This window comes from Arachis hypogaea, chromosome 2 (genome assembly GCF_003086295.3).
Source record: "Arachis hypogaea cultivar Tifrunner chromosome 2, arahy.Tifrunner.gnm2.J5K5, whole genome shotgun sequence".
Classification (NCBI taxonomy): Eukaryota; Viridiplantae; Streptophyta; class Magnoliopsida; order Fabales; family Fabaceae; genus Arachis; species Arachis hypogaea.
The window spans coordinates 102,498,612-102,511,152 of NC_092037.1; the positions used below are offsets into that span (position 1 = coordinate 102,498,612).

Genomic DNA, 12,541 nt, shown 5'->3' on the forward strand with positions numbered 1-12,541 from the left:
TCTATTGTTCCACTATGAATATTAAATTCTAAATTTGTTTGATTTTGTCATTCTTTTTTCGTAGTTATATATCTGTCCATATCATTACACGTATTCTCACGCAAATCTATTTGTTTTCTTACTCCAAAATCTAACCACCAAAAGTTTAAAGTCACTTTATTTATTTATTTATAGCAAAGATGTGTAAAATATTTTTTTAAAAAAAATATTTATGTATTATATTATTATTGGACATATTAATGAATTGATTATTTTTTAAATTAATTTTTTATACCAATAATAATAAACCTAATTATTATTATATTCGATCGAATCGATTAATTTATATAATATATTGGATCATTGTTTTGTTTTTTCTTTAAAATAAAAATTAGGAATATATTTATCTTTCTATTAAAAAATTTAAACATGATTCGGTTTATATTGTATAAATTAATCGAATCAAATTGGATCTAATAATTATAATGTAAATAACTGGATTTATTATTGTTGCTATAATAAACTGATTTTATTTTAATTTATAAAAAAATAAATTATTAACTAATTTAATAAAAATATCAAATAATATCATGACACATATAAACATCTTTAAAAAAAATATTTTTAATATCTTTATCAAAATAACCTCTTTTATTTATTTATTGAATTTAAAGAGTCATCTAATCACATATCAATATATTGAATGATCATTTATATAATCATAAAAAAACGTAGTTATTTTTATTTATTTATTTTGATCGACTTTTTCAAAGTTTAATTTTGATCAAACTTCTAACATATCAGATGGCTTTTGTTGACTTCCAAAACCCATTGTGATCCAAAAATCGAATCTGAATTCTGAACTTTGAAGTAACATTTCTAGCTCACCAGTCACCGCCACGTTCTAAGCACCATCTATGTATAAAATATAAATTATTACCATACCTTATCATATATTTATTAGAATAATATTTCAAATCAATTTTAAAAAAATGTATTATATATAAAAATTAATACAAAATTTTAAAAATGTCTAAATATATTTGTATTGTAAAATGATTTAAAAAAATTAAAATATATTAAATTTGGCTAATAAATTAAAATTAAAAACCAATTTGATAATTATAATTTATTAAAGATCAAATATCTCACTAGAGAGTTATTAATAAAAAATATAATATAATTAACAAATATTATTATTTTTAGTCAATATTTAGTTAATAATAATTTATATTAAATTTACAAAAATTTTATATACAAAAAATATAATTTACATGTATATTTATTAAAATTTATACATATAAATTAATATAATTTGTGTTTATATTTTTTAAAATTTGTATATATAATTTAACAATTTTGTTACGTTATCAACAATATCTCTATTAACATCTATTAATTTTTATTTATGATTGTATTTAACAGAAATGTCTTTATAAATGTATCTAATAAAAATATTTTTTTTATAATTATATCTAATAAAAATATCTTTATATATATATTTTCTAAACATATTTTTTTATATATGTATTTAAAATATAATAATAAATTATTATTGATAATAAATTAGCATATAGTATATTGATACCCTATACTTTTCTTGTGTTTATCTAGAAAAAGAAGAAAAGAAAGGACACACTATATATAAGCATATTGCATAATACATTATTATTACAGCATATTGAAAAGTCAGAGACAATAGAAGAAAGTGTTGACTACTCAGCATCTTATAGGAGTTGAAGAAGAAGAAGAAGAGATCAGTGAGATTGAGAAGAAATAATAAGAATGGATTTTAGTGAGTTGAGAAGAACGGTGGAAGAGGTGGAGCTGGTTGATGCACATGCCCACAACATAGTTTCCATTGATTCTAACTTCCCCTTCATCCATGCCTTCTCTGAAGCCTATGGTGATGCTGTTTCTTTCTCACCACACTCTCTCTCCTTCAAGGTCCATATCAATATCATCATAACTATTAATTAACTCCTCTTAATGTTCATTTATTTCTTAGCTTATGATTTTTTATATGCTATGTTTGATGATAGTGTTTCTGTTTCATCTATTTATGAACCTATAAAAACTAGTAGTATAGTGTGGACCACCTAACACTTTTTTAGGTGGATTAAGTTCTGCAATTACAGCATTATTAAGCAGATAAAATGTTACTAAATTGAAGTTTAGTTTGCCTGAGTTATGCATTTCAATTTCATCATGAGTGATAAACAGGATATGAAGTTGAAGAAATGAAATTTTTCCTTTTTCTATTGATAAACAGAATTGATTCTTGAGAATTTTCTGTCAAATTGATTTATTATGTGGTGCTTAAAATGTATAATAAGCACTTGGAAGCTGAATGTATAAGGATGAAATTGTGTCTAGATACATTGATTTTTCAATATACTAATTTAGTTAAAGTGACAGTAATTTTGAACAGAAGATATGATTTGTTGACAATAGATTATTATGTAATATCAGAGAAGTTTAAGAGACATTGCTGAGCTCTATGGATCCGAGTCATCTTTGGAAGCTATTGAAGAACACCGGAGAGTCTCCGGATTACAATCGATCAGCACATCGTGCTTCAAAGCCGCAGGAATCTCTACCTTACTCATTGATGATGGACTAAAATTTGACAAGAAGCATGATCTTGAATGGCATAGGAGTTTTACCCCTGTTGTTGGTAGAATCTTAAGAATCGAACGAGTCGCCGAGGAAATCCTTGATGAAGTAAGATACTTGTAGATAGTTCTAATAGTTCTATTTCACATTTTCTGAATTCTGCTATATGTTCTTGAATTTCTATCTAATATTTGTATCTCGTGCTCTTAAAGGGTTTAACAGATGGATCTTCTTGGACATTGGATTCATTTACAAAAGCATTTGTCTCAAAGTTGAAATCATATCCTTTTATATGTAAATAAATCTTTCTGTATATAAACACATCCAATGTTTTAGTTATGATCCTTAACAGCATGGTTACAGTTGCTGGTGAGATCTTTGGATTCAAAAGCATAGCTGCATACCGAAGTGGCCTGGAAATCAATCCAAATGTGACAGCAATAGAGGCCGAAGAGGGTCTCGAACAGGATTTAAGTGGTTAGTGGAGTATGCAGATTGGTTATAATATGTTCTGTTTTGGTATGTTCTTAATCAACCATATTCTGTACTTTTTAGCTGGGAAGCCTGTTCGCGTAGCTAACAAAAATTTCGTCGATTATATCTTCTTGCAAAGTCTAGAAGTTGCTCAATCCTATGACTTGCCAATGCAGATACACACAGGGTAATCCATGGCTTTTAGCAATTAGTATACTTCTAAAGCTGAAAAGCTTTCAGAAAATTATTTGTTGGTACTAAATTTTTGGTCTGCTTAACTAGTTTTGGGGATAAAGATTTGGATATGCGACTGTCCAATCCTCTTCACCTACGTGCAGTCCTTGAAGACAAGAGATTCTTGAAGTCTCGGATAGTCATCTTACACGCATCCTATCCGTTCTCAAGGGAAGCGTCGTATCTCGCTTCGGTTTACTCACAGGCAAACCTTTTCTCAACTCGTTGAATTATGTTAGTAAGTCTGAATATGTATTTCAGATTCAAATTTAGATATAACAATCTTGTTTTGCAGATTTACCTTGATTTCGGGTTGGCGATTCCAAAGCTTAGTGTACATGGCATGATATCTTCAGTGAAAGAGCTATTAGAGCTAGCTCCAATTAATAAGGTGACAAGAATAAGAATATTGTTATACTTCAAGATCATGATTTATTTAACTTTAGGACATGAAATTCAATGTGTCACAAGACTAAGTTTTTGGATTGCAGGTTATGTTCAGCACTGATGGCTATGCATTTCCAGAAACCTTTTACTTAGGTTAGTTAACATCTTTTCCTATGCCTGAATTTGAAGAATTTATATTCTGTAGTGTAAGATTAAGTGGTTGAAATAATATTTTGCAACATAGGTGCAAAGTGGTCTCGTGAAGTTGTTTTCGCTGTTCTGCGCGACGCGTGCATTGATGGTGATCTCTCAATTCCTGAGGCTGTGGAAGCTGCTAAAGATATATTTGCACGAAATGCGATTCGATTTTACAAGATTAGTCCAACTAATAGTTTAGCTAGTTCAGAATACAATGTGGTTTCTAAGTTGAATACTAGTAGTAGTAGCTTAGAGTCTGATTCGTCACTGGTTCGTATCATATTCGTTGATGGTTCAGGGCAGCATAGATGCAGGGTGAGTTTAAGTTCCATCAAAGCAAATTTCAGTTATTCATGAATCATGACATGAGCTGCTATTAGAATTCCTGATATGGTGTCAAATTTTGTTTCAGGTTGTTCCTAAAAAGCGTTTCGATGATGCTGTTTCGAAGAATGGAGTTGGTTTAGCGCGTTGTATTATGTCTATGGTTTCTTTTATGGATGCACCTGCTGAAGGGTCAGGTCTAACTGCAGTTGGTGAAATAAGATTAATGCCTGATTTGTCTACTAAATTAAGAATTCCATGGTACTTATAATCTTTCTTAAGCTGATTTTTTTATCATCTTACATTATAGTAACCTGTGGTGCAAGTAATTCAACTCTTTTATGTGATGATAGGAGCGAGCATGAAGAAATGGTTTTATGTGATATGCAAATCAAAGCCGGAACGGCCTGGGAATATTGCCCGAGAGAGGCCTTAAGACGAGTTTCGAAGATTCTGAAAGACGAATTTAACTTGGTATGTCGCGATTGCGAAATTCTGATATTCGAATTCATATCTTTAAACCAAAGTACTTTGGTGTTCAATTTTGATTTGTGTTTTCCAGGAAATGAAAGCAGGATTTGAGAATGAGTTTTATCTCTTAAAGAGCATAACAAGGTATGTAATAATTCATATCACCAGAACAAATTTTCATGAAAATTAATTAAAATGTGAAGATGAAAAAAAAAGGTGTAATTATATTCAGGGAAGGGAATGAAGAATGGTTACCATTTGACTCGAGTCATTACTGCTCATCGTCAGCATTCGACGCTGCTTCCCAGATATTTCGCGAAATTTCTGCTGCTATTCATTCCTTGGGGATTTCAGTAGAGCAGGTAAGAAATAATCTATAACATGGTAACAGCTTCGCTTGATTTTATTCGAAAATCATCTGATTTTTCTAGAAAAGCTCTATATTCTGAGGACTAGTTTCAAGCCTTTCTGTTCTATAAAATTGTAGTTACATGCTGAAGCTGGAAATGGTCAATTTGAAATTGCTTTGGGATACACCACTTGCAATAAAGCTGCTGACAACTTAATTTACGCGCGCGAAGCTGTCCGTGCAATAGCAAGAAAGCACGGCCTTCTCGCGACTTTTGCACCAAAGTAAGCCAAGTTTCATCATTCTTCTTCTTTTTTAAGACACTGCTATCTTACTTGAGTCTCAAGAAACAATTTGAAAGTGTGTATTACATGTGTTTTTCTTGTCTATATTGAAGGTATAAGCTAGATGATTTGGGTTCTGGATCCCATGTGCATCTTAGCTTATGGCAAAATGGGAAAAATGTGTTTATGGCGAAGGATGAATCGTCGAAGCACGGCATATCAACAACAGGGAAAGAATTTATGGCTGGAGTTTTGCATCATCTTCCTTCTATTCTGGCATTTGTAGCTCCAATTCCTAACAGGTTGCTCTTCCCATTTAAACCAAGTTTGTTAATGACATCCAATCAGGTACTAATACATAAGCAAAAGTCGCGTCGCGACTTTTGTCTGTGTGACAATACCTAATTAGATGTCTGTACAGTACTATGTATATAAATTAAACTCGAATTTTTTTAGAAGTGGAAACTCGTATGCAGTTGTCTTTATGTGAGTTGATATTTGAGAACTATTTATTATCTAACGGTTGTCAACTATCAATTTTACATCATGACAACCGCATGTGAGTTTTCACCTGTCTTAGATTGTTCTTGGTTTTTTCAGTTATGATCGGTTACAACCGAACACGTGGAGCGGCGCATACTTGTGCTGGGGGAATGACAATAAGGAAGCTCCATTGCGAGCCGCGTCTCCGCCCGGAACTCCTGATGGCCTTGTAAGCAACTTTGAGATGAAATCATTTGATGGCTCTGCAAATCCACACTTGGGATTGGCTGCCATAATTGCCGCCGGCATAGACGGTCTTCGCCGGCATCTTCCGCTTCCTGAACCTGTTGGTAAGATCATGAATAGTACTTGTTTGTATCAACACATAAGAGTTTATATGATTTTTCAAACAGTTTGCAATTTTGTATAAAGTTCATAGGAAATAATGAAGTTGTTATTTTCATTTATGAAACAGATACAATTCCAAATCCAGAAAAGCTTCAGAGATTGCCAACATCACTCTCTGAATCCTTGGAAGCTCTTCATAAGGATGACTTGCTTAAGGAGTTTATCGGCGAAAATTTGATGGTTGCCATAAAAGCGGTCCGAAAGGTATGTGTATGGGTGGAAACCCAGCTGCAGTCGACTTCACGTGAAGTTGATAGTCGAGAGCCGTTAGATGAAAATCTAGTCAAATCATCTAACGGCTCTCAGTTATCAACTTCACGTGAAATTGACTGCACCTGAGTTTTCACCATGTGTATGACTTGCATAATTCTAGATTATTCACTTTCAAAATGAATGTCGCTCTGACCAAATATATATATTGAAAAATTGAATTATTTCGATGTAATTATATTCAAATAAATTAGTATAGCAATTAATAAATGTTAAATAAGATAAATTTTAGTTTTTTTTTGTTTTTCTAATATTACCGAAAAAAATTGTTTAAATTTTTTTTATTTAATATTTATTAATTGTAGCGACAATTACTTGTAACAACAATTCATAAATATTAAATAAGGTAAATTTAAATTATTTTAACTGATTTTATTTTTATGTTCTAAACATTATTATTGTATGTATATATATGCCTCAAAGCATAGCAATGCACAAATATAATCCAATTTCATTATTAACAATGTCAACTATTCGTGTTTCTCTCTCTCTATTTAGCTTTGCATTCCTCCTTTGTGGTATATTTATGTTTTCAAGTTTCAACAACATTTTCCATCCTACTTCTCCTTTAAATTAAATTTCCTTGTGTTTCCTTTATCACATGATGTTGTTCTTTGGATCCAATATTATTATTTAAGAATCTTTATATATATGTCTTAAATTATATTCATATATACAAGATAAAAAGATAATAGTGTAGTTATCAAAAGTAACGTTCATATATATCATATCATATTATGGATACAAATATCATAATATATTATTTAATATTTTAATTTCTTTGTTTTCTCTTTGCATGCAGTGGGTCAAGGAGCACAAATTACATTCACAAACAATTGTCCATACACTGTATGGCCAGGAACACAATCTGGTGCAACTAGTCCTCAACTATCATCCACTGGTTTCGAATTAGCATCCGGAGCATCCAACACATTGGAACTTCCGTCCGGATGGTCCGGAAAGTTTTGGGCTAGAACAGGATGCTCCAATAATAATGGAGTATTCTCCTGCACCACCGCAGACTGTGGTAACCACGTTGAATGTGGTGGTGCTGGAGAATCGCGAAGCCACACCAGCATCTCTAATAGAAATTACTACAGGAAATAATAATGGTGCACAAGATTTTTACGATGTTAGTAATGTGGACGGATTTAATGTTCCTTCTTCAATGAGCCCACAAGGTGGCTCCGGTGCTTGTGGCACTGCGAGTTGTCCGGTTAACATTAATGCTGCTTGTCCGGCTGAATTGCAATTTAAAGGTTCTGATAAAAGTGTTGTCGGTTGCAAGAGTGCTTGTGTGATTTTTAATACACCTGAATATTGTTGCAATGGTGATCATAACACACCACAAACTTGCCCTCCAACAAACTACTCTCAATTCTTCAGCCAACAGTGCCCTAATGCTTATAGCTATGCTTATGATGATAAGAGGGGAACTTTTACTTGCTCAGGAAACCCTAGTTATGTTCTCAAGTTCTGTCCTTGATTTTATGTACATTAGTTTGGGAGGAACGTAACATGGATATATAATTGTGTTGTGACTAATTAAGTTTTTTACTTTTGTTAGAAATAAGAGAAAAGAAATTAAAAAGAAAGAAAAGAAAAAGAATAAAAAATATATAAAGAGAAATTTATGTTTTTTTTTTCATATAAAATATAATAAATAGAAATTTAACATTTCTTTAATTAATCATAAAGTGTACTATTTTTATTTAATAAAAGATGTTCATTTAAGGATGAATTTGAATTATATCAAAATTAGACTCAATTGAGTTCATGATAAAGAAATAATGATAAAAAAACAATAGGATAAACAAGACAATAATTGAAATTAATAAAAAAAATTAAATTATAATTGAAATAGAAACAAAAGATAGATTGAAATTGAGTATAAAGAAAATCACTCTACTTTCTACCTAATTTATTGATACAACAAGAGAGAAACTCCTCAACCTAACTTGTCAACACCATAATTTGGGAATTGAATCGAAGGGATTCCTCAACATTCTACTCAATTCTCCGATGCAACAAAAAATGGACTCCTCAACCTCAATTGTCGACACCATAGTTTCATCACGAAAACAAAAAAGGGGTTTTGAAACTTTTAAATCATTCTATACTACGACTACAATAGCTAAGGAGGTATTTATAACCTCTTATTAGGTTAAAACAAAGAAATCCCTAAAATCCATACAGATAAGGCCCAATTTAATAATTAAATAAACAAAATTAAAATATATTAAATTAAAACATCATAAAAATGTAAATTAATATATTTTAAATAACACTTTAACTCTTCATATTACGAACATTCTCTAATTTGGCAACAAAATTATTAAGACTTTTATTTTTTATTTTTGGGCATTCTATCATGTGCGGATTAAATATTGGAGTTATTAGGCACATATGCGTGGAAATTTTGAAATTGATGAGTTTATTGAAAAGATTTGTTATTTGTGTGAAATTTCGCGGTGGATTTTTCACCTCAGGTTTAGTAGCTAGATAGCCTAGAATAAAACATTTACGTGTAACAACGGCAAGTTGAAGAAAAATAATCCATTTATTAACTTATTATTATGCACCATTTTATACGTAGAAAGACTTGGTCAACACATCATAATATATAAATACAGAAGGTGGTTGCTATATAGTGAAATAAGTAATAACTATTTTATCTCGAAATTAACATGATAAGCTTTTTATAAGATAAAAATAAAGAAGTAATAAATCAACGAATGAATGTAGAGGAAGCAATTTAGATATTTATTAGAAGATTAACATATCCAATTTCATAATGTTCTTTTAATTTGTCTGATTCAGAAAATTATGTTAGAAAACAAGAAAAATCTGCACCGTATATCACGGCATAAGGACATTTCTACATATATATAGCAGCCCCATATGGACCAATTCATTAGAGCCACGGTGTATTAATTACAATCCAATGAAATTGCACCACGTAACCATGAATATAGTTGAAGAATCAAACCTCAAAGCTTATAAATAGTAATAAGCATTGTATGGCAATGGCACATTCATAATATTTTCTTGATCACTAAGCTAACAACAATAATGGCGATTACTCGTGTTGTTCTCTCCCTAAGCTTTGCATTCTTCCTTTGTGGTATATTTTCATCAAATTCAAACCACCTTAATTAATAACTTCCATATTTTATCTCCTTTTATTTAATTTATTTTTTATTTTGTCTTGCCGTCATACTTGGAAAACAAAAAACAATAAGTTTAGACAATTCAAATTTACTTTATTTAATATTTAGTTATTACATGATACATTAAATAAAATTTAAAATAATAAATTTTGCCAGCTTTTAATTTTTACCAAACATTTCCATTTTTCTTATAATTTCTCTAGTTATCACATTTTATTTGGAGTAGTAGTGTCTTATAAGTTATCCCACCTTCATTTTTATATATAGAATAATATTTTTATATCCATGATGTTAATGATGGATGGCAGTATATATGTATATTGTGGCAGACTAGTTAAATTATGGGTTAAATGCAATTTTGGTCTCTAAAATATAGATCGAAAATTTTTTCGTTCTCAATCTTTTTTTGCATACAAAATCGTTCCTAAGGTTTAATTTGATTTCAAAATCGTCCTTACCTTAAGGATCAAAATCATACGAAAGTAGTGGCAGAAGTGGCAGCAGAAGTTGATCATGGACAGTTTCTTCTTCTTCTTCCCTTCTCCCTTTATTTCTTCTCTTCTCCCTTCGCAGAAGCAGAAACACTCTCTTTTTTTTATTTTTTTTATTTTATAATTTTTTTATTATGGATAATTTAGTCCAAAATTTTAATATTTAAGTTAAAGAGATGAATTTAAAACTTGGTTTTAAACCTTAGGAACGATTTTATATGCAAAAAAAAAGTTAGAGACGAAAATTTTTTTTAACCTATATCTTAAGAATCAAAATCGTACTTAATCCTTAAATCATTTATTTATTTATTTTAACTTGAAAGTAGATTACTTATTGCATTGAATCCTACATCCATCCAAAATTTATTATATTTTTAAGTTCATCTGACTTTTTCAAAATAATAATTCATTGGACAATCATTTAATTTCTTCTAATAATAATTTCGAATATATATCTTTATGAATATATTACATTATTATTATTATTATTATTATTATTATTATTATTATTATTATTATTATTATTATTATTATTATTATTATTATTATCAAACCCAATATTGACATTATTCGCATTAAATCTTCTATAATATTATTTATTCAGATATATATGAATATTAACTTGACATAATTTGTTTTTTCAGTTGCTCATGGAGCTCAAATAACCCTTACAAACAAGTGTTCATACACAGTGTGGCCAGGATCACAAGCCAATGCCAATAGTGCTCAACTATCAACAACCGGTTTTGAATTGCCAAGTGGCCAATCCAAAACAGTTGATGTCCCAGCACCATGGTCCGGGAAGTTTTGGGCTAGAACAGGATGCTCCAACAATAACGGAGTATTCTCTTGTGCTACTGCAGACTGTGGCAACCACCTTGAATGCAGTGGAGCCGGCGAAGCCACACCAGCATCTCTAATGGAATTTACCATTGCATCTAACGGTGGACAAGACTTCTATGATGTTAGCAACGTTGACGGATTCAATGTTCCCTCTTCAATTACCCCGCAGGGTGGATCTGGTACCTGTAACGTCGCGAGTTGTCCAGCTAACATTAATGCTGCTTGTCCGGCCGCATTGCAATTTAAGGGATCTGATGGAAGCGTTATTGGTTGCAAGAGTGCTTGCGTGGAATTTGGCACTCCTGAGTATTGTTGCACCGGCGATCACAACACACCGGCGACTTGTCCGGCGACAAACTACTCCGAATTCTTTAGCAACCAGTGCCCTAATGCTTATAGCTATGCTTATGATGACAAAAGAGGAACTTTCACTTGTTCAGGAAGCCCTAATTATGCTATCAACTTCTGTCCATGAACTTAAATTAATGCATACATTATATATATGGCATTAATATTAATTAATCAATAATTTTGCTATGAAAAAATAAGTGCATATATCAATGCATAAATAGATTCATAGCACATGCTATATATATGGCATTGTTATAGTGTTTGTCATGAAATGTAATAAAAGATATATAATTTTTCTTCTTCTATATATATATGATTTTTCAACAGCAAAGTTTCGCATATAGCAAATAATTTTGTTCTTTTTATTACTCACATAACCACCTATTGCAAATTTACTTATCTCGTCCATATACTACTTGTAGTTTTTTTTTTAATTAATAATTACCGGCATATCCAAGGTTGAGGGGGTTTATACTTTATAGTTTAATTAGCAGTGTCTCAATTCATAGTTAATTCCAAAAATAAACGACAAGTCGTTCGTGCAGAGTAACCTATATCAATTATTTTAAATTACTTGGACTATAACATGCATGGTTTAGATATTTGTTGGGGCTTTATTTATTTACAATTGAATTTCTAAAATTTTAATAATATCATGATAGATGTATACTAAACCAGTCATTAGTCACCAAAAAAAAAAAAACCAGTCATTAAAATAAAATATATATTAAAATATTTATAAATATATTTATATACAAATATATAATAATTAATTTTAAGGTGCAAATGATATTTGTATTTTTTAATAATCTAATACGTTGTATACTTTGTGTTCTTATTAGTAATATGCGAATTCTTCCAATTTTTTGGTTTCTCAAAATAAGACAATTTCGATAAAGACACTAAAATTTTTTTTAAAGAGGTTTATATGTATCATGATATTATTAGACATTTTTTTTAAATTAGTTAATAATTTTTTTTTAATAAACCAGAATAAAATCAGTTTATTATAGTAACAATAATAAACTCAATTATTCACATTATAATTATTAGATTCGATTTAATCCGATTAATTTACACAATCGAATTATGTTTAAATTTTTTGATAAAAAAGACAAATATATCATTGATTTTTGTTTTAAAAAAATAAAAAAAAAACATAATCCAACAAAATTAATCGGTTCGATCGAATCTAATAATAATTGAGTT

The 12,541-nt window shown here is 30.1% G+C and overlaps 2 protein-coding genes and 1 pseudogene across 2 annotated transcripts; all 3 read left to right on the top strand.

The window, feature by feature from the left end:
- The first annotated feature begins 1,639 nt into the window (after positions 1–1,639).
- On the top strand, positions 1,640–6,561 carry LOC112759650 (protein fluG-like). The gene is made up of 17 exons (XM_072207295.1): positions 1,640–1,926; positions 2,452–2,703; positions 2,808–2,874; positions 2,956–3,072; positions 3,151–3,256; positions 3,352–3,508; positions 3,599–3,694; positions 3,795–3,843; positions 3,935–4,203; positions 4,301–4,473; positions 4,566–4,686; positions 4,775–4,827; positions 4,916–5,045; positions 5,171–5,316; positions 5,430–5,618; positions 5,917–6,149; positions 6,275–6,561. The coding sequence occupies exons 1-17, from the start codon at positions 1,765–1,767 to the stop codon at positions 6,544–6,546; spliced, it is 2,592 nt and encodes an 863-aa protein (XP_072063396.1). The 5' UTR covers positions 1,640–1,764; the 3' UTR covers positions 6,547–6,561.
- Positions 6,562–6,940: 379 nt separating this feature from the next.
- Positions 6,941–8,011, top strand: LOC112730061 (thaumatin-like protein 1b; annotated as a pseudogene).
- A 1,390-nt stretch (positions 8,012–9,401) lies between these two features.
- LOC112759666 (thaumatin-like protein 1b) lies at positions 9,402–11,639 on the top strand. The gene is made up of 2 exons (XM_025808061.2): positions 9,402–9,601; positions 10,783–11,639. The coding sequence occupies exons 1-2, from the start codon at positions 9,550–9,552 to the stop codon at positions 11,454–11,456; spliced, it is 726 nt and encodes a 241-aa protein (XP_025663846.1). The 5' UTR covers positions 9,402–9,549; the 3' UTR covers positions 11,457–11,639.
- Positions 11,640–12,541: the final 902 nt, after the last annotated feature.

What these genes read in the sequence shown, in the direction of transcription:
- LOC112759666 (XM_025808061.2), top strand. Translation starts at nt 9,550, where the DNA reads ATGGCGATTACTCGTGTTGTTCTCTCCCTAAGCTTTGCATTCTTCCTT. An exon ending in CTTTGCATTCTTCCTTTGTG is followed by an intron (nt 9,602 to 10,782) that starts GTATATTTTCAT and finishes TTGTTTTTTCAG; the next exon opens with TTGCTCATGGAGCTCAAATA.
- LOC112759650 (XM_072207295.1), top strand. Translation starts at nt 1,765, where the DNA reads ATGGATTTTAGTGAGTTGAGAAGAACGGTGGAAGAGGTGGAGCTGGTT. An exon ending in ATTTGTCTCAAAGTTGAAAT is followed by an intron (nt 2,875 to 2,955) that starts CATATCCTTTTA and finishes ACAGCATGGTTA; the next exon opens with CAGTTGCTGGTGAGATCTTT. An exon ending in TCTCGAACAGGATTTAAGTG is followed by an intron (nt 3,073 to 3,150) that starts GTTAGTGGAGTA and finishes TGTACTTTTTAG; the next exon opens with CTGGGAAGCCTGTTCGCGTA.